The following is a 22,421-nucleotide window of genomic DNA, read 5'->3' on the forward strand; positions in this document are numbered from 1 at the left end:
ATGAGAAGGCTTCTGAGTTCAAGATGAACGAGAGAAAGACTGCATTTACGTTGAGCATCTTCTTTTTCTCCCATCATCTCTTCTGCCGCCTCCACCCCACCCTCCCCGCTTCTAGCACAGCCTGCCACGCCTTACATTACCGCACTCCCCACATCCAGGACGCCCAGAGAAGATAGTCTGCCTTTAGGGTGTAGCTGCTCAGCGCTCCCCAAACTCGCTACACGGGGGGGGGGGATTTCAGCCCACCCTTTTACATCCCGCGCAGGGCTTCAGCCTTCCTTTCCGGTCCCATCAGTGTCACTGGGATGAAACAGCAGCCTGTCTTTGCTAGGAAGCCTGCCCATCCTAGGAGGCAGCACCAGGCGCTGTTGCTGGCAGCCGCCAGTTAGGCGCTTCCCCTACCCCCAACCTGCTTTCCGCTCTCCGCACCCTTCGGTTATGATGGGAAGTTGCAGGGAGCCCCCCCTTTCCCCGCGCGCAGCGACCCCTGCCCAAGAGTCTGTGGGGGAGGGGAGGAGGCTCAATTTTCTTGTCAGAGGCGCCCACCCACTTCCACCATGCCCGGCTCCACAGAGCCTGACCCGCCGCGGTACCTCTTTCCTCCTGCTGGGGGCCCCTGGGCGAGTGAGGAGAGCCGACTCCTCGCACACGACGGCCACGTCCTCCACAAAGACACAATCGGGCAGGCTCTCGTCGGCAGGCAGCTCAAGCACCTGCAGCCCCAGCTTGGTCTTCAGCACCCCTACGTAGAGCTGGTGCTCCCGCTCGGCGCGCGCGTAGTCCACCTCGTTGCCCTTCTCTCGCCTCAGCGCCTGCTGGCACAGGGACTCTGGCAGAGCCCGCACCACGGCGTGGCTGCAGCGCCCGAAGCTGGAGATGCCGCTGCTCAGCCCTGCCATGTTGCGAGAAGGATGCAGGGAGGAAGAAAAGGGCAGCCGCGGCGTGACCACAGCCCGTCTTCTCCTCTGCCTTCGCGCGCTGCGCCGCACACTGAGCCAAGCTGCCAAGCTTCCTCCCCCCCCCGTCCGCGCACCAGCTGAAGCGTCCTCCCCACCTCCTCAGAATAGGAGGAGGTGGGCGCGCGCTACAATCCGAAACCGCTTTGGATTGGCCACGTATCATTCTTCTTTCATTATGACAGTCCCAGATTCTAGGGACTGTCCATTGGCTGGGTGTTTTGGTTAGGGAACCTGATTGGTTCACGCCGACAAATATTACCTGTGCACACTGATTTACAACCTTGGTCGTACCCACCTAGCACAAACCCGCTAACTGTACTTGTTCAATAGATTATTTTTTACGCTGCCAGCAGCAGCATCCTGTGTGGACTTAAATTTGTATCTAGTAAGGAGGTGCAGTCTGCAGAAAACATGAGATAGTTTTTCAAGTTTTCAGATTCACATGGGTTCTTTATGAGAGGATGATTTAGGCTAGAAATAGACTGATAGGGTTTTTTGTTTTTTTCTCATAAGGCGCAAGGTGAGTTAAAAGAGAGGCCACTTGTGCGCACACATCTCACTTTTCCTCTGGTAGGTATAGTCTAGTTAATAAATTTCAAAAACTCACCCCTTTGATAAGAAATGACAGTGAAATGCAATGAATTTGCTGTCTGCCAAGAGAGGCAAGAACTCTCAAACCACTTTTAACTATTCTATAAATGCTAACTTGTCTTCAGTCCTACTGTGTTTATTTGGCTGGAGAATACTATCTTTATTGGTTTGCTACAGTGACTTCCATGCTCTTTTAACCTACCATAATATTCCTGATATACTAAACTCAAGTGAGGAAAAACATTTTGCTGGTATTCATAGTTTTCTATCCCTGCCTATTTTGTATTACTATTATTTTCATTATGTCTAATGCAGGTGCTTACACCTGTTAAATTTCATTCTAGTGCTCAGTATAGAAATTCCTTTTACTGACCCAGCTAGTTGCTTACATGATCTCTGGTGCCTTTTCCCTTTCTAAATCCAGCTTGGACGTCTGGCATTTCTCGCTCCATAACCTTTGTTAGCATTTAAACCTCAGTGGCTGTTCCTCGAAACACCATCTTGCTGTGTTTTTGATGCTGGAATGCTGGATTTTATTTATTATATAAATAATTTTTATCCCACTTTTAAAGCCTAAAGGGTTTTCACAGTGGTTCATAAATTATTTTGTTTAAATAGCAATGAAACAACTCTCTTCACTTCCATACAATACTTTTGGCATTTGATCTGGGTTTGGAGATTAGACATTTTGGATATTATATTTGTAGAGTCAAGACTTGTAAGACATGCACTGTAAAAAAAACCACAGATATGTTGAAAAACATTTTAGGTGATCAGGATATATCTTTCTAGTTTGTAAAATTATATTTCAATGGATGCCAGCTAACAGATACCATATAATTTAGTATTGTAACAGCTGAATCTTATTCCCTTGATAGCAGAACTGGTGTTTTTTTCTGTATAACGAACAAATGAAATATGCCTATTCTCAACTGAGAGATGATGGAAAATATATGCCTACAACATCACTAGCTACAAGTTATTTGTAACTGGACTTGTTATAGAACAGTCCCCTAGCTAATAAGGATATTTCAATGTATGTCTTTTATAAGGGAAAGATGTTGGTGTTAGCATTGCCTAGTTAGAAATAAGGAGGACGAAAGCTGATAAGAGTGTTTAGGTATTGCAGAAATGGAAACTTTTTGTATCATGGCTATTGTGTATAGTGGGTTCAAGTTTATTTATTTATTATTACATTTATAACCCACCTTTCCTCAAAGGAGCTCAAAGTGGTATACAAACATGGTTCTCTCCCTCTCAGTTTTATCCTTACAACAACCCTGTGGGGTAGGTTAGGCTGAGAGAGAGTGAGTGCACCAAGATCACCCAATGAGCTTCATGGCCAAACAGGATTTGAACTCTGGTCTCCCAGGTCCCAATCCACCACTCTAACCACTACACTGTATCTGTCTCCCATGCGACAGCTGAGTAGGGCCCCACTTTCTGGCGGTTTTCGCTTTTCAGCAGGGGTCTGGAACGGAACCTGCCGTATGAGTAGGGCCCTACTGTACTCAGTGAACTTAGCTGATTTTTAATGAATTTCAACAGATTATGAGAACTCTGACAGAAAAAAGTCCAAAAGGGATCTGGTTTTTTCCTTGTCTTTTTAGACTTTGAACTCTCTATTCTCTCTGACTGTTTTATCGCCATGAAAATTTAGAGGGTTGTTAAGCAAGCATTTCTGAGTTCAGGACTATAAGTTTTGTAAGGTTTTGTTTTTAAATGAGCTTATGGGAAGCATCAGAATGGCATGGGGGTATTTTTAATTTAACATTGCGGAATGTGAAAAATTAACGCTGGCTGTAGTATACAGCCACTCTTGTGGCTGTATAAGTAATAAGATTGGTGAAAATTACTAGGTAGCATGATACAAACTCCCAACCAGCATAAAAACTCACTTTTCACATAAGCACTCACACAATCTCACTTTCATCACCCATTCCCACAACCACTACTACAACCATTCACTGCGTTATATAATATCTCTGCCAATCAACCAAGATGAAATAAAAGGAAGATGGAAGCAATACACTGAAGAACTCTATAAAAGAGATGCCAGAATGACTGATTCATTCGTGGAGGAACCATATGAAGAACCAGAAATTTTAGAATGTGAGGTGAAAGCTGCTCTTAAAATACTTAGAAGAAACAAATCACCAGGAACAGATGTCATACCAATAGAGTTGCTACAAGCTACTGAGACTGAATCTGCCCAAAATTTGTCAAGAAATATGAAAAACTAAACAATGGCCCACAGACTGGAAGCATTCAATATATATCCCAATTCCAAAGAAAGGGGATCCCAGGGAATGCAGTAATTATCAAACTATTGCCTTAATATCCCACACAAGTAAAGTAATGCTCAAGATTCTACAACAAAGGCTCTTACCATATATGGAGCGAGAAATGCCAGACGTCCAAGCTGGATTTAGAAAGGGAAAAGGCACCAGAGATCATATCACAAACATGTCTTGGATAATGGAACAGACAAAGGAATTTCAGAAGAAAATCATCCTGAAAATCATCCACAGCCTCTGACTGTGTAGATCATGAAAAACTATGGAATGCTTTAAAAGAAATGGGGGTGCCACAGCATCTGATTGTCCTGATGCGCAACCTATACTCTGGACAAGAGGCAACTGTAAGGACAGAATATGGAGAAAATGATTGGTTCCGAATCGGAAAGGGTGTGAGACATTTATTTAATCTATACACAGAACATACCATACGGAAAGCGGGATTGGACCAAGATGAAGGAGGTATGAAAATTGGAGGGAGAAATATCAATAATATAACATATGCAGACAATACCATACTACTAGCAGAAGCCAGTAATAATTTGAAACAAATGCTGATGAAAGTTAAAGAGGAAAGCACAAACGCAGGACTACAGCTGAACGTCAAGAAGACTAAAGTAATGACAACAGAAGATTTATGTAACATTAAAGTTGACAATGAGGACATTGAACTTGTCAAGGATTATCAATACCTCTGCACAGTCATTAATCAAAATGGAGACAATAGTCAAGAAATCAAAAGAAGGCTAGGACCAGGGAGGGCAGCTATGAGAGAACTAGAAAAGGTCCTCAAATGCAAAGATGTATCACTGAACACCAAAGTCAGGATCATTCAGACCATGGTATTTCCATTTTCTATGTATGGATGTGAAAGTTGGACAGTGAAAAAAGTGGATAAGAGAAAAATCAACTCATTTCAAATGTGGTGTTGGAGGAGAGCTTTGCAGATACCATGGACTGTGAAAAAGACAAATAATTGGGTGTTAGAACAATTAAACCAGAACTATTATTAGAAGCTAAAAAGGGAACAGTGTGCAACCTTGCATCGGTAGCAATCTCAGTAAGGGGTCAGGATTGCAGTTCGAGATTGATAAGGAGATAGTCAGGAAATACCTAGTTAACCTAAATGAGTTCAAATCTCCAGGGCCTGATGAACTGCATCCCAGAGTATTGAAGGAACTTGCGGATGTACTCTCGGAACCTCTTGCCATCATCTTTGAGAAATCCTGGAGAACGGGAGAGGTGCCGGAGGATTGGAGACGGGCAAACGTCGTCCCGCTCTTTAAAAAGGGTGAAAAAGAAGGTCTGGGGAATTACAGGCCGGTCAGTCTGACTTCAATACCGGGAATGATATTAGAACGGATAATAAAAGAGTCCATTGGCAACTATCTAGATGACAATGCTGTGATTAGTAGGAGCCAGCATGGGTTTGTCAAGAAAAAATCCTGTCAAACTAATCTCATCTCTTTTTTTGATCGGGTCACTAGCCTAGTAGATGGTGGAAATGCTGTAGATGTCATCTATCTAGATTTCAGCAAAGCGTTTGACAAAGTCCCCCACGACCTTTTGATTAGCAAACTCGTCAAATGCGGACTACATGGAAATACTGTCAGGTGGATTCACAACTGGTTGGAAAACCGTACTCAAAGAGTGGTTGTCGGTGGCTCTGCTTCGGACTGGAAGGAGGTTTCGAGTGGAGTGCCACAGGGTTCTGTCCTGGGGCCGATGCTCTTCAACATTTTTATCAATGACTTAGATGATGGGGTGGAGGGAAGCCTTATGAAGTTTGCGGATGATACGAAACTGGGAGGGATAGCTAACACAATGGAAGACAGGAATAAAATCCAAAGGGACCTGGATAGACTAGAAAATTGGGCTGAAATTAATAAAATGACATTCAATACAGACAAATGCAGGATTCTGCATTTAGGCCACAAAAACAAAATGCATGGGTACAGGATGGGAAATACCCGGCTTAGCAGTAGTGCGTGTGAGAAGGATCTTGGAATTGTAGTGGATTGCAAGTTGAACATGACCCAGCAGTGTGATGCTGCGGCAAAAAAGGCAAACGCGGTTTTGGGATGCATAAACAGAGCTATAGTTTCCAGGTCGAGGGAAGTAATAGTCCCACTATATTCTGCATTAGTCAGGTCTCATCTGGAATACTGCATTCTGTTCTGGGCGCCTCATTTTAAGAAAGATATAGACAAGTTAGAGCGGGTTCAGAAGAGGGCGACGAGGATGATAGCCGGTATGGAGAACAAGTCTTATGAGGAAAGGTTGAAGGAACTTGGCATGTTCAGTCTGGTGAAGAGAAGGCTGAGGGGTGACATGATTACACTCTTTAAGTACCTGAAGGGCTGTCACATAGAGGAGGGTACAGATTTGTTCACTGCTGCCCCAGAGGGTAGGACTAGGTCTAATGGTTTTAAGTTGCAGGAGCGTAGATTCAGATTGGACATTAGAAGGAACTTCTTGACAGTAAGGGCAGTTCGGCAATGGAACCGACTGCCTAGGGAGGTGGTGGGATCCCCTTCGCTGGATGTCTTCAAGCAGAGGCTGGACAGCTATCTGCGGGAGATGCTCTAGCTGTGGATTTCCTGCTATGAGCAGGGGGTTGGACTTGATGGCCTACAAGGCCCCTTCCAACTCTATGATTCTATGATTCTATGATGAAACTGAGGTTATCATACTTTGGACACATCATGAAAAGACATGATTCACTAGAAAAGACAATAATGCTGGGAAAAACAGAAGGAAGTAGAAAAAGAAGAAGGCCAAACAAGACCTGAACTTACAAGATCTGAACAGGGTGGTTCATGACAGATGCTCTTGGAGGTCACTGATTCATAGGGTCACCATAAGTCGTAATCAACTTGAAGGCACATAACAACAACAACCAATCAACCATTCACACTCATCCATTCAACAATACTGCAACCTATATATTTACTACACACTCATAGCCTTTTTAACGCTGTTCCATGTAAAAACAACAAAACCTCCCTGCAAGTAAAAATCTAGCAAAATGGGGGGCAACATTCTGGTCCAATAATCTCTCTGATATAGTAGTTTTCTTCTTTCAAGGTTTTGTTTTGTGAAGATGCATGTTTTGAAATGGGGGATTATTTTTAAAAAATAATTTCCACCTGCACTCTGAAGTGGTATGATACATGTATAGATCCAGATGTAGAGACCTGACAATGAATTTTCTGTAGAGCAGCTTTTTCCAGCTTGGTGTCCTCCATATGTTTTGAACTACAGCTCCTATCAGCCCCAGCCAGTATGGCCAGTGGTCAGGAATAATAAACGTTATAGTTTTAAACTGTCTGGTGATGGAGGTGGAGAACAGGATGGGAAAGTCTGCTACAGATCATCACATCCTCTGCTTCCCCTTCCAGATAACCCTCCTTTTTTAATGTGGTGAGCAAAATTGTGCGCATAATATTCCAAATGTGGGTCAGCATGTTGCTGTCATTTAAGGCTTTTCCTAATTATTTTGTATATATTTCCACACATTTCTACAAAGGCACAATAATTCTTGAAGTTTAATTTTCAGTCCCTTCCCTAAATATTCCCAATACTAAAGTTGACATTTTCACCACAGCAGGAAACTGACTTAATACCATCAATAAGCTTTCTAATATGATTGACTTTTAAAACAAACTTCACCTGACATATGAGGAAAAGGTAATATTTACTCCTCTGAATAGTCCACCTTGGAAAATGTTGATTAATTTCCTGAAAACTTCTAATGACTAATCCCAGCAAAACACCCTACACAGCGAAACTCAACCTTTTCTGCAGGCAATGTAGGTAGGAAAAACCTAGTTGACAGGAAAATGCCACCCAACTCTGAAACACTGCTTTGTTTGTGCTTGTTTGCCATGACAAACATGAATTTAAAATGGTTAGTATGAGCCTGTTTTGGTCACTTGGTAAGACATGGAGTCAGTTATTCTTTATTTACTTAAAATATGTATATTTTAGAGCAGCTTGAGGTAGCTTACAACCAGAGTTAAAATAATAGCAACCATGAGTAATTAAAACAATTTTTCAAACAAGTAAAAAAGTCCCACCGAACAGCTGATTCGATTAGCAAGTGCATGTATCAGGGATGCACTTTGATAAACTTTCTCCAGGAAGTCATTTCATAGCATCCACCAACAAAAAACCCCTGCTCCTTGCCAAGGTCAACTTACCTTTAACAATTACGTAAATACAAATTATTAACATTTGTATTATTGTGGCATTGTGGGGTTGGGATGGATGATTTCTGAGACTCCTCTTTAAGCCTATAATCCCGTATCTGGAAGTTGGAATTTGTAGAAAACCCTGCTCTGCTGCTCAAACAACTTCCTTTCATAGGGTAATGGGTCTGACAAGTGGTCCTATTAACTTGTGCAAGGGCTTGGGGATGAGCAGATCTATTGCATAATAATAGTCTTCTCTCTCCCTTCACCTGGCTGGAGATACCCCTCATCCTAGAGCCAGAAAGTGGTCTGTGCGTTTCTGAGGGAAAGCTTAGAACTGAAAAAACACAGAGAGGCCTGCTGTCTGTGCTGAATCTCAATCCATGGCTTTCGGTTGCCTTCCTGGAAGCCTGACCGGGAAGCAAGATCTGTTGGACTGTTAATGCATTAAACCCCTCTATCTTATACTCAGGTTGTGTATATGTGTAAATAAATTATATATCATAAAAACACCACAGCCTCTGCTGACCTTCATTCTAAAGAAATCAAATCCTGGATAAGTGTAGGAAGTATCCAAGATTGGGGTGCACACAACAGTATCCTGCCCTTCCTTCAGGGTACTCAGGGAGGTTCACACCATACATTTAAAGCACATCCAGTGCACTTGATTTCCGCCAAAGAATTCTGGGAACTGTATCTGCACCTTGTTCCTTGCTGCCACTCCTCTCGTGGATGGTTTCCTCGTTGCTCATCTGCTGTGCCCACTGGCCTGTGTGTGTTGTTGTTTAACGCCAGATCGGTACATAATAAGACCACTCTCATCCATGATTTGATTGTGGATGAAGGTGCCGATTTGGTGTACATTACCGAGACCTGGGTGGGTGAGCTTGGAGGAGTTGAACTGACCCAACTTTGCCCACCTGGATACTTGGTGCAACACCAGCACAGGCTGCAGGGACAGGAGGGAGGAGTTGCTGTGGTGTACAGAACTTCCACCTCTGTCACCAGGAAACCACTATGTCTTGGAGCTGGCTGTGAGGGCCTGCATCTGGTGTCGGGCCAAGGAGACAGTAAACTACGGTTGCTGCTGGTGTATTGTCCACCCTGCTGCCCCGCAGCTTTTCTGACCGAGCTGGTGGAGGCCATCTTGGCTGTGATGTTGGAGGAGCCCAGAACGATAGTGATGCGCGATTTCAATGTCCATGCTCACACTGCCTCTAGTGTTCCTGTTCGGGACTTCATGACCTCCATGATGACCATGGGGCTGTCTCAAGTTGTTACTGGCCCAACACATAGGGCAGGGCACACCCTCGATTTGGTTTTTGCTCCAGATGGAGGAAGGGGTGGTCTGAAGATGGAGGGGTAGATGTCACCCCATTGTCATGGCAAGATCACTTCCTGGTAAAGTTTAGACTTATGGTTCCGATCCTTCCCTGCAGGTGTGGTGGACAGATTAAGATGGTCCGCCTCTGGAGCCTAATGGAATCCACTGGATTCCTGAATCCCTGGGGGAGTTCTGAGTAGATAGAGAAGGTGACCCTGTTGAAGCCCTTGTCACGCTGTGGAACAGCGAGGCGTGTCAGGCTCTTGACATGGTTGCCCCTGAGCGCCCTCTCCGGCATTGTGGAGCCCGGCTTGCACCTTGGTACACCAGTGAGCTAAGGGCAATGAAACAGACTGGATGACGGCTAGAGCGCAAGTGGTGAAAGACGTGCTGTGAGGCTGATCAGGCACGAGTAAAACATCATAACCATGCCTACTATGTGGCGGTGAGGGTGGCGAAGAAGGCCCATTTCTCTACCTCCAACGCATCCTCAAGTAACCGTCCGGTGGAGCTTTTCCATATTATCAGGGATCTGTTGACATCAGCTCCAGGAAATGGAGTTTTAGACCCTTCAGAGGCCCAATGTGAATTGTTTTCAAGGCACTTTGAGGGTAAAGTTGCTCGCCTCCGTAGCAGTCTTGATGCCCCATCCACATCTACTGTAGTCCCCAATGAGGTGACCAGTGCAACGTCTGCTGCAACTTTTTGGAAACGGTTTCAGTTGATGCAGCCTGATGACGTAGACAAGGTACTTGCAATGATGCGGCCAGCAACGTGTCCTCTTGACCCTTGCCCTTCTTGGCTTATTAAAGCTTGCCGAGGGGTTCTGACCGACTGAATCCAGGGTGTGGTCAACACATCATTGCAGGAGGGAGTGGTTCCAGCCATCTTGAAAGAGACGGTGATCCGACCGCTCCTGAAAAAGCCCACCCTGGACCCATTGGTTTGTGACAACTACTGACTGGTTGCAAATACCCCCTTTTTAGGGAAGGTGGTTGAGAGGATTGTGGCGCAGCAATTGCAAGTACTCTTGGATGAAACAGATTATTTTGACCCATCCCAGTCTGGATTCAGGCCTGGTTATGGGACTGAATCAGCCTTGGTTGCCCTAATGGATGACCTTTATCTGGAGAAGGACAGGGGGAATGTGACCCTGTTACTCTTACTTGACCTCTCAGCAGCTCTTGATACCATTGACCATGGTATCTTTGTGGGCCGACTTGGTGAGCTGGGTATTGGAGGCACTGTTTTACAGTGGTTCCGATCCTATCTCCAGGGTCGCTCTCAGAGAATAGCATTGGGTTACTGTCTTTCGGCCCCCTGGCAGTTGTGCTGTGGGGTGCCGCAGGGTACCATCTTGTTGCCCATGCTGTTTAACATCTATATGAAGCTCTTGGGAATGGTCATCAGGAGCTTTGGGGCAAGGTGTCAGCAGTATGCTGATGATACCCAGCTCTATTTCTCCATAACATCTGAATTGGGAGAGGCTGTGCAAGCCCTAGACCGGTGCCTGGACTTGGTGGTGGGCTGGTTGAGGGCCAATAAACTGAGTCTGAATCCTAGCAAGACGGAGGCACTGTGGGTTGGTGGTTCCCGAGTTTGGATAATTGGTCAGTTGCCTGCTTTGGATGGGGTCATACTCCCTCTGAAAGAGCAGGTCCGTAGTCTGGTGGTGCTCCTGGATCCATCTTTGTTGCTAGAGGCCCAGGTGACCTCCGTGGCTAGGAGTGCCTTTTTCCAGCTTCAGCCATTTCTGGACCGGGATAGCCTGATCACTGTTATTCACACACTGGTAACCTGCAGACTGGATTACTGTAATGCTCTCTATGTGGGGCTGCCCTTGAGGTTGGTCTGGGAGCTGCAGCTGGTGCACAATGTGGCAGCAAGACTGCTCACTGGGACAGGGTATCGCCAACATGTCACCCTGCTGCTGAAAGAATTGCACTGGCTGCTCATTTGCTACCAGGGCAAGTTCAAGGTTCTAGTTTTGGTGTACAAAGCCCTATACAGCTCGGGACCAGGATACCTGAAAGACCGTCTTACCTCTTACATACCCAGTCGATCACTGCACTCTGCAGGTGAGGGCCTCCTGCAGATACCATCTTATCAGGAGGTTCGTTCTGCACAACATAGGAAACGGACCTTTAGTGTGGTGGCACCTACCCTGTGGAATTCCCTCCCCTTGAATATTAGACAGGCACCATCTCCGTTATATTTTTGGTGCCTATTGAGGAACTTCCTCTTTCAACAAGCCTTTTAAGTTGAGACCTATCCCAGTCTGCATCTGTGTTAGAATTGCTTGTTAATATGTTTTTTTAATAATATGTTTTTAACTCTTTTTTTAAAGATGTTTTTAAAGCTTTTTTTAAAAATGTTTTTAATGATGTTTTGTTTTAATGTATTTTAAGGTCTGTTTTTATGACGTTTTAAAATGTTTTTAGCATTTCTGTTTGCTGCCCTGGGCTCCTGCTGGGAGGAAGGGCGGGATATAAACAACAACAACAACAGCAGCAACTGCAACTGCAACTGTAATTTAAGGTTGCTGGGAATTTGTAGCTCTGTTAGGGGAAAACCACAGCTCCCAGGATTCTCTGGAGGAAGTCATGTGTTTTAAATGTATGGTGTGGATCATCACAAATCCTCACAGTGACTTGAGAAGCAGTGATGCCCCAAACGGACTGAGGAGGGATTTATTATTATTATTATTATTATTATTATTATTATTATTATTGTCTTTATTATCTTTATTTATACCCCGCCATTTTTCCACTGTTGCTTCATCAATTGAGAAGTATATAGCATTCAGTCCTTTTCTCTTTGTGTAAGGGAGTCAAACTAAGTTTAAATTTTCCTGGGCTGTTGAAGAGGGCAATGTTTTGAAAACCTTCCCAATATGAAACTTTACTCCAGTACTTGCTTTTCTGGGAGTAAAGCTGCAATGCTTATCCCACATACCCAGAATAAACCCCACTGAATTCAAGGGACTTACTTTTGAGTGGTTAGGATTGTGCTGTAAATTGATGGGGCTTTTGAATGAACAAAGCAAAGAATTGTGTTTGTGTTGTAAATCTTTCTCTCCCACCTCCAATCCTATTTTTTAAAGCAATTAGGCAGGGCTTACTTAGGTATCACTGCTTTTATTATGTTGGAAACTAATACTGATTTTTGTTTAATGTTCTGCAATAACCAACTGGTTTTGACAATAAACTGTTATATGAGGTGTATGTATTTTTTCATATCCAGTGTGTGTGTGTGTATGGAGTATTTCCAACAACTTTGTGAGGTAGGGTTGCAGACTGGAAACCAAGGCAGCTCAAAATAAGAAATAAATCCTTTTAAAATCCAATAACCATAATAACAAGTATAAACAGTTGCAAAACAGCTTAAAGTGGCATGATTCTGATTTTTGGGTTGGGTGAATGAAGTTCCTTATCACTTGAGGTTGCACTTCTGTGCATGCTTCCCTGTTTGAGTAAGCCCCATTGAATAAATTGGGACTTGCTTCTAAGTAAACAAACATAGGATTGCACTATAAATATATTTACAGGTTGTGTAAATAATAAATATATTTGAGTCATGCTTATATTTTTTTTAATTGTTTTAAATTTTTTAAATTGTGTTTTAAATTGTGTTTAGAAGATGTGTTTTAAAATTGTATATTTGTTTTTAATGTTTTTAGTTACTGTAAACCTCCCAGAGAGCTTCGGCTATGGGGCGGTATATAAATACAATAAATAAATAAATAAAAATATTTCTTCATACTATGTCCCGATAAGTATTTGATTTCACACTATGGTTGTACATGATTATTTTCTCTGCTTTTTAAGTGTGCCCTTCTTCTTTGGGGTGATCATGGTTCCCTTCTGTTGTTTTCATCCTGAGGGGCAGATTAGGTTGAGAGATGATGAGTAGCCCATGGTGACCCACTAAACTTTATAGATCATTTCCATTTTAAAAAATGAATTAAAACTATTTACATGCAGGCAATGTTTATTAAGTAGATCCACACAATACATTTAAAGCACATCCAACTTGCATTTAAAGCACTTGGCTTCCCCTAATGAATCCTGGGAAGTGTAGTTTCCCCCTCACAGTTATAGTTCCCACAACTCTTAACAGACTACAGTTCCCATGATTCTGTGGTGGGATTCATGTGCTTCAAATATGTGTTGAATGTGCTTCAAATGAATGGTGTGGATCTGCACTAAGTATGATGTGCATTCATTAGTGAATTGAAAACAACAATTTAAAAATATTTTTTTAAAACGGGAAGGGTTGTAGCTCAGTGGTAGATCATATGTTTTGCATGCAAAGGTCCAAAATTCAATCCCTGGAAAAGACTATTGCCTGGAATCCTGGAGAGCTAATGCTAGTCCATGTAATCAGTACTGAGCTAGAAGGTACCAAAAGGCCTGAGTGGTATAAGGCAGATTCCTTTGTTCCTAAAAATGGAAAGAGACCCAAGGGCCAAAGTGACTCCAAAATTTATGTATTTTATTTACAACAATTACATATTGCTTTACTGTAAAAACTCTCAAATTAGTTTAGAGAAAATTAAAACAATAAAATTATTGGCAAAAACAGTTAAAGACAGGTATTTAAAAACATTCAAAATAATAAAACCAACGATGAGTTAAAAACAGATAACAAACACTATAGTTTCTACATGCATAAGTAGGCTAAACAAACATGTTTTTAGTAGGTGCTGAAAAGAGTACAATGAAGGCACCTGCTGATGTCAATAGGCAGGGAGTTGCAAAGCATAGGCGCTGCCAAGCTAAAGGACTGATTTCTTACAAGAGCAGAACAAGTACTATGTGGCATCCATAACAAGGAAAGCATACCTTGAACTTGACTTGGTAGCAAATCAGCAACCAGTGCAGATTTCAGAGCAGAGGTATTATGTGCTGATAGGGTCTCACTCATGTCAGCAATCATGCCACAGCATTCTGCAGCCCCCGGGTCAGGTTGTGCTGCATTGGGATTTCTTGACCTTGGCTGACTGGCTGCCAGGATTTTTTTAGTTTTGGTTTTTGGTTAGGAATCCTGACTGGTTTGGGGATGCTGAGTTTTCTGCCTTACTCATAGGAATTGTTGTGGTTGGCATGGTATTGCTTTTAGAAAATCATCGCTGTGTTGTGTTTTGTTTTTCTATTTGCATTTCATTTACCTTTATCTTCACTTCCTTTGATCCATAGAAGCAACAACAGTGTTTCCATGTGCTCTGCTCAATCCCCTTAAACCCACTGAAGATGCACCTTGTTGTTTGCATGATGGTTTGTTTCTTGCCCAATAGTGGTAAAAGACAATTCACATACTGGGTAGCGTGGCTGCAGCAGTTGTTGTTGTTCCCAAGCTGCCGCCTGTGAAGGTAGATCAAGCCATGTGTGTTTTCTCTCTGTCAATTATTATTCACTGGAATTGGGTTGGCGGTCAAAGTGAGTTTATAGCAGCCCACATGGTAGACAAAAAAGAGTAGAGAATCTTCTTATTCTTACTAATTTATCGGACCTCTTTCTGAAGAGAAGGGTCAAATCTGTAAAGAAATTTGGAGCAGCCATGTTAAAAGGTAGGGGCAGGGCATTCCAGGCAGGGGGTTGCCAACCTTGCTTGGATAGGAATATCTTTGCAGAGGATCACTAGTCAAGCTTTACCAACAACACAATCCAAACCATATCTACTGTGAAGTCCTATTGAGTTCTATGGGGCTTAGTAAGTGTGTTTAGAATTGCAGCCTTTGGGGGCATCCATCTTTACTCCTGAGTGCTCCCATCTAACATCTTCACAACACTTGGCTCCTTTTTTCCTACGATGGCCTTCTGGTGACTGGTCTGGCTTGAGGGCACTTAAACTCTTTTTGCCAGAAGCAAGTTGGCTAGATTAAATGTTCCCTACCCAGGCTCCATCTTTTAGCTAAGATTTCTATCTTAATAAATTTCCAATCAGAGAAATGTTTTTGTTTGAATTGTATGTGGCAAGCAGCTGTGGTTGATGCTTAATATATCATGCTTAATGACATCACTTGGACCCGCCCCATGATGTCACTCAGACCCACCCTGTGACATCACTTGGACCCACCCCATGATGTCACTTAGACCCGCCCCATGATGTCACTCAGGTCTGCCCCTGTGGCATCACTAGGGGCCACCCCCAAAATCTTAGGGTTTGGGATGCTTCTGACCTGGCAAGAGTAGTCCAGTATAGGCTGGTAACCGGAGACTAAAATGTAAGGATCAACAGAACTTCTGTTTTACCTATTCATCTGACTCTCATCTAAATATTATAATTATTTATGATTTCTACCTTACTCTGGGCTGTTATTGAAGCAATAGTAAAAGCAAGACCTTCATACCTGATCAAAACTATATTATGCAAAGGTAAGTTCCAGTGAAATCAGTGGGGCTTTATATTGTGCAAGGGGCTTCTCTGGAGCAAGAGGGAGGGCAGTGCCAGTGAATATTAGTACACTACCAGTTCAGGGAACAAGGCTGGCTCATAGCACTTGAGCAAGAAATAATTTGTGCCCTTGCACTGCTGTTAGAAATCCTTTGCACCAGATCTTGTGTCACACAGACTCTGCAGAGCAGAACACAGAATGGTGTCTTCTGCATTCTGACAAAGTCCCTGGATACTATGCTACAAGTCAGATTGTATATTGCATAGATTGGTGGTAGGAGTACTGGATTTCCTGACGAAATTCTTTGAATGGTCCCTCTAGATTGGAAGCTGAAAGTCAAGACTGACAGCCATGACAAAAAGGATAGCTTTGGCAGAAATGTGCAAGTTTATCTGTGTATATTCTGCAAAGAAAACACCACTGTGTGTGAGGCAGAAGCAAGAAATAAATTGTGGTCAGTGTCAGCTGACATTAATGGCTTCCAGTAACACCACTGCAATGACTTTAGCCAAGGTGATGCAGTGCTGAATAAGCCTTGAATCTATTGTGAATTAATTAATTTATCTAAAGCTCTTTGAAGACGAAAACCACTAGAAATGAGGAATTATCTTAATGTCATGGAGATTAGAGTAAATTTGCCCATTCAAAAAAGAAAAGAAAAAGAACAGCACATCTAAATTTCACAGTATTCCTCTGTGTTTTGATGTTGCCACTGCCTGTAACATTTTCCAGAAAGGTAGCAATGTTAATCTGTTGCAACAAAAACAACAAAGAGTCTTGGGTATCTTAAAGACTAACACATTTATTATGGTATAAGCTTTAATGGAGTTCAGTCCACTTCATTAGATGTAACCCTGAGTGTTATCCTTGTAACGTGTCTCTTGTACAGGGGCTTCAGGGAGAAGAAAAAGTTTGTCCAAACTAGTATGCTGAAAATGGCTGCTTTTACTACCTGAAGCACTCCTGGTACCATTAGCTGAGGGCTGGTGGGGCTGCAGTGCTCACCTGACATCTCTCTGGCTGAGTTGCTGCCGCATACCAGGATGGAAAGAAGGAGGGGGAGGCGGCAGTGAGGTTTGTGCAGTGCAGAAACACTCAGCCGGAGGGAGGTCAGTTGAGTGGTGTAATCCCTCCACACTGTCCGCTGCTGCTTGGTACTAAATTCTTGAATAGCATACCTGAAACAGTCGATTGAGTTTATACTGGATCAGAATTTGTAGAATGGGGGATTTTAGGTATTAGTTCACTCTGTTCGTATCTTGTGTACATTGGGCTTTACATAGAAATGTCACACATCTGCCTTTTGATCTCAGTTTTCCTCTCTGCACACTTATATCTATGTATGTACAATTCAACCTGCCCATTTAGGATAACATGTCATGCAGTAGACAAAGTTTGCTTTATTGAACAAAAGCTTATGCCAAAGCAAAACTGTTAGTCTTTTAGGGTGGAGACATATTTACTGTTTTGCCAGTTCCAGTGCATCTCCAACTCCCTTTTCTGAAAACGGGCACACAACGCTAGTCAAACTCTGCCTCTTTCTACTGTAAAACCTGGTGGGATCAGCTCCAGTGCATTTTAAAAAAATTCAGTTTCAAAACAGATTTTGCAACTGATTAGCAGATCACCCCTTTGCCCTTCCAAATGAGGCCAATGGAAACACTTTTTTGTAGGCGACTATGTGCTCACAGCCTAAGGTATCACAGGGCAATTGTGTTTTATTACTCTACGCCAGCTGAGCAGCAGATTGTCATATTTGTGTATCAGAAAGTGCACTTAGCCTTCCTGATGGTAGAATCAAGCATTTAAACAGCAAATGTATAATTAGTTTGGTGTCAATCTTGTTGATCTCTGTGTTGTCTTCATAGTTCCTGTTCCAGAAACAATCCATTTTCTGCTTTGTAGGTCTTGTTAGGACAATATACTTTTGGCTGCTTTACAGATATCATATTTAGAGGGAACAACGTCTCATAACGTCTCTTTTAAGGAAGCTAGCCAAAAGAAAATATTCACATTATGGGATAAGCTGTTCTCTGCATCTGACCAGATCCGCACAGGAGGACCATTTTATTAAGTGAAAATAATGGATAATGAATCTGCAAAATGAAATAAAGCTTTCATCAGCTGAGAATTTCCAGCACATAGCTATGCACTCTGGGACCTCATTAGAATTCCAAAAGTTCCAAATTTGTCTTTATAAATTTTGTAAATTTAATTTTACAGATTCCCAACATAAAATATCATGAAATGTATTTAGAATATCTCCTAAACTCTGGCTTAGCATCTACCTAATTCATAAAACTATGCAAATGAGGAAATGTACATAATCAAAATATGCCCATCTGTGTTCCCAGATCTATGCCTATACATATAATAAAAATGTTAAGTGTCATGCTGTGCAGTTCACAGTGTCACAATGCTGAGAACTGCACAGTGTGACCAAGCCATGCTAGGCTCAAGGTGGGGGGGGGAGGAAGGAAGGTGGGCAAGACTGAGCAGACAGTAGCAGAGCACGTGGGCAGCAGTGGCCTCGGAGACCTGCAGACCTACTTCATGAGAGGCCTTGGTGTACTATCATGAGGCCCTCCTTTGCTCCTTTGTGGGGTCAGGAGGAACCTAAGCAGGGCATCAGCGGCGGCGTCAACCTGGGTGGCCAGGCGAGCAGGAGGCTCGTAATTGGCCTAGACATGGTGGCAGCAGCACCAGCAGTGGCGGGGGACTACAGCGGCATGGGAACAGGCGAGGCAAGCAGGCAAGGAGCTTAAGCAGGCCTGTGGCGGCTGAGGCGCACTAATACCTGCAGGCACTGGGAGTATTGTGAGGGAGGGTTGGCAAGGAGAGTGACCTGCCAGGAGGGTGGTGGTTTGAAAGTGCCAGAGGCAGGAAGATGGTTTAAAGGTGCCAGGGGTATGGGGGATGATTTGAATGTGCCATGGGCAAGGGGGAATGGTTTGGGAGGGCCTGGGGTGTTGGCACGCAAAGCATGCAGGGGCAAAGCCCCTAGTTTATACATATGTATTTAAGACAGTGGCTCCCAGCCGTTATGAGTACAGGATCCCTTTATAACCTCAAAGATTTTTGCGACCCCCACATGCTAATTGTTGTAGTTTTAGTCTCTGTTAATTCAAAAAAAACCATAATGAAGCATTAAATAATGTCACATTTTATTCATCACAAAAACAAATACGATGATATTTATCACCTGCCCTTCACCAAAAGATCCGAGGTTAAGTTAACAGCAATATAAAAAACTTTTAACAAATTTTGAAGGAAATGAAAGGAAGAAGATAAAAGTTAACCACCCAGAGTGGTGAACAGAGCCTGGTTGATGCCAGGGCATTTGGACTTTGGTTTTAAGTGTTCCACCTGTATACAACGATGACTCCTCTTCAGCAGTTGGCTAAAGAAACTCCATGTGATGATGATGATGAATATGTCTAACAGAATGTCAGCAGGTGAAGCTTTCCCCATAACTTAATTTTTGTTTAATTTCTGCCTGCCACATAGCTGTTAAAGGCACAAGAGCTCCGCATTTCCCCCAGTGCCAACCCTAAACCATGCAAAGAGTTCAAGTTAAGAATAAAAACAACAAAATTTGGGCAACTTAAAATATTTTAAACTATATTTTAAACGAACATATACAACTGTATAAAAATACCCTGAGCATGTACAATTTCACAATTTTAAAACTTACTTTACTCATCATTTTTCTGCACACTTACTGCCTTGGGTCAGCCACTAACTCTCAGCCAAACCTACCTTATGGTTGTTGCAGCATTGAATTCTGTAGAACTTACTTCTGAGTAAACCTAGTTAGGATTGCAGCCTAACTCCTTGTGTTATAGGCATACTTTTTTTCTTTCTTAAACCAAAATGATGCATCTTGGTACTATAAAGCCCCATGCCCCCACCCACCCCAAAATTAGTACAGCTTCAAAGCTTTGACAGAATCTTAGTCTGGTCTGATTACTACAATTTGATTTACCTGGGAGTATGCCCCATTAAATAAGAAAAGATTTAGTTCTGAGTAGAGGTATACATTGTACTATAAGTTAACTATACAGTGAATTTTTCATGAGTGCCCAGGTCTGCATTTGTGGGAGGATGCTCCGGGACTCTGTCCTGTTACTTTTTGGCAGGCGGCCCCCTTGAATGAGCCCAGCTGGCCCCATCTCTTGATGCACTCTGTGCAGTGGGAACTGACTGTGCCAACTAGAAGGGAGGCAGGGGAGGCAGAAGCAGCTGCATGCGCATGCAGTGCAGGTTTGCAAGTTGGTAATTCACAGATAACTCATTAACTAATTTTTAAAATTAAGAAATAGTTCTTCTTTTGGCTGTTTGCGATCCCCCTGGGATGACTTCACAACCCCCCTGGCGGTCCAACCCCCACGTTGGAAACCACCGATTTAAAAGATGTCTAACCTGCCTTTCAAGAAAAGTTTCCAAGGCACCTAACCGTAACAATGTAAAATTCAGCAGTCAACACTGAATTAAAACAATTGTATTTTGTCCATTCATTGTTAACTGCTAAATTATCTCACCTGATCTGAAAGTGTGCTTTGTGATTATGTGCCCACCTCTCTCTATTACTTACCTGGCTCTCCGGCCTCCAACTCCTACATCAGAATATAAGAACACAGGAAGAGCCCTGCTGGATTAGGCCAGCATTCTGTTCTCACAGTGGCCAGCTGAATGCCTTTGGGAAGCCTGAAAGCAGGACTTGAGTACAACAGAATTCTCTGACATTGTGTTTCTCAGTAACTGGTATTCAGAGGCATGCTGCCGTGGAGGCAGAACATAGCCATCATGGCTAAAAGCAATTGATAGCCATATCCTCCATGCATTTGTCTAATCCTCTTTTAAAGCCTTCCAAATTGGTGGCCAGCACTACATCTACCCTTTGGAATTCCCTCCCGTTAAGCATTAGACAGCGACAGCCAATGTGGCATAGTCGTTAGAGTGTGGGACTGTGACCTGGCAGACCAGGGTTCGAATCCCCACACAGCCATGAAGCTGACTGGGCGACCTTGGGCCAGTCCCTGCCTCTCAGCCTCAGAGGAAGGCAATGGTAAACCACCTCTGAATACCGCTTACCATGAAAACACTATTCATAGGGTCGCCATGAGTCGGGATTGACTTGAGGGCAGTCCATTTCATTTTCAACACACAAATAATACACACATTCAACTCTGACAGAGAAAAAGAAATTCTTAAATGATACAATAAGATAGCAGCATAATGATGATGCTACACATTTTTGAGCCAATTTAATGTTCAGTCACAGTAAGTACTATTATTGGCATTTTGTTCTGCTTAAATATACTAGTTTGCAATATTCATCCAAAGATCGGTTGTTGCCAAGGTGGGTGGTTGTTAAGTGAATAATCCTATCCCCTGATGGGCAGCAGCAGGACTTAACCAAGCGGCAGAGATGCCCCTACATCTGGAGCCCATCTGTTTCCACTGGCCAGGGTGGAAGATGAGAGGGCAGGAAGAGTATGCTTATTTGCTGTGAGAGCTCCGGGCTGGTGCTGCAAACAGGCCCAGATTGGGTACCTTGCCACAACTTGCAGGTAACTAGACTGGCTTAGAATCCAGCAGATCTTAGCATCACCACTTCCCTGGTCCCGAAACACCCCATTCTCAATGGAAAGCTAGTGGCAGCTGTGACATAGGCAGCCAGTAGCCCCTTGACTCCCTCTGTTCTGTGTCCTATTTGCATGTTTGAACACTTGTGACATCAGCAGCCAATACACCAATCCTTGCCCTCTAGATTCACCAATAGAACTGATACAGGAACCTCCAAGAAATAGAGCCTAAGCCAGGATCAAAACAAACAGGATGGGACTGTACAGCAAGGAGTCTAAGATGGCCTCAGAGATGAGCAACAGCTGGATAGGACAGAAGAAAGGAATGAGCAAGGAGCAGATAAGGATGGAGGTGAATTAGGCAATGAGCAGCAGCAACAGTGCAAAGGGATTGAGATAGGAAGAAAGCTGATACTAAACGTGGAAAAAAATGTGAGGCAAATGCAGCTGGAAAAGAAAGTTGGCACTGTTGCCCAAGAATCCACTCAATCACAGTGAATCTTTTTCTTCCATACACATTTCCACCATTTGGTGGACATCTTGCTAGTCTCAGACAATTAGCTGGCCAGTTTGTAGCACAAAGCTTTTCATGAGTTGCTATGCATGTCCAGGCTCCCCCTAGAAAATCTTTTCAAATCTAAAATGCCTCATTTTGAGTTTATGTATAAAGCACACACTTCTAAAGAGGAAAACTAAAAGGGGGGGAGTATAGTCTTCTCTGTTTCCCGTTTCTTCTTTCCTCCAAACAAGTTTATTTTGGTTATATACACACAAAGGCAAAAGGTACATAAGGGCATAAAATGGGCAAAGACTTTGAATTTTATTTAACGGATTGTTCCTTTGTCAGTTTGTCCACTTTAGTAAGCTTCAACAAAGCTTCACAGTCCTGCATAAATTCTGTCACAAAGATTTACTTTGCACATTTGGAGTATGAAAGCACTTTTCACATTCAAGCCAAACTCACTTGCATTAGCTCAGTGCTCACAGTGTTGTTCTTTTCAGAATAGCATAATTAAAGTAATTGGGTTTGATCCAAAGTTAATGGGTTGTGATTCTGTTACAGCTTTTTAAC

At 43.1% G+C, this 22,421-nt stretch overlaps 1 protein-coding gene across 6 annotated transcripts in view; it reads right to left on the reverse strand.

Annotated features, from left to right (window-relative positions):
• Positions 1 to 22,421, reverse strand: part of DDAH1 (dimethylarginine dimethylaminohydrolase 1) — a 194,978-nt gene that overhangs the window by 139,234 nt on the left and 33,323 nt on the right. Inside the window, exon 1 of one of the 6 annotated variants that reach the window (XM_061633530.1) lies at positions 594 to 1,069. The exons of the other annotated variants lie outside the window; for them this stretch is intronic. Within the exon in view, the coding sequence (XP_061489514.1) occupies positions 594 to 899 (306 nt within the window). The 5' untranslated portion in view covers positions 900 to 1,069. Of the gene's footprint in view, positions 1 to 593; positions 1,070 to 22,421 lie in introns of those variants that run through there. 6 annotated transcript variants of the gene reach the window in all.

The sequence above is a fragment of the Rhineura floridana genome, chromosome 6 (assembly GCF_030035675.1).
Source record: "Rhineura floridana isolate rRhiFlo1 chromosome 6, rRhiFlo1.hap2, whole genome shotgun sequence".
In the NCBI taxonomy this organism is placed as follows: Eukaryota; Metazoa; Chordata; class Lepidosauria; order Squamata; family Rhineuridae; genus Rhineura; species Rhineura floridana.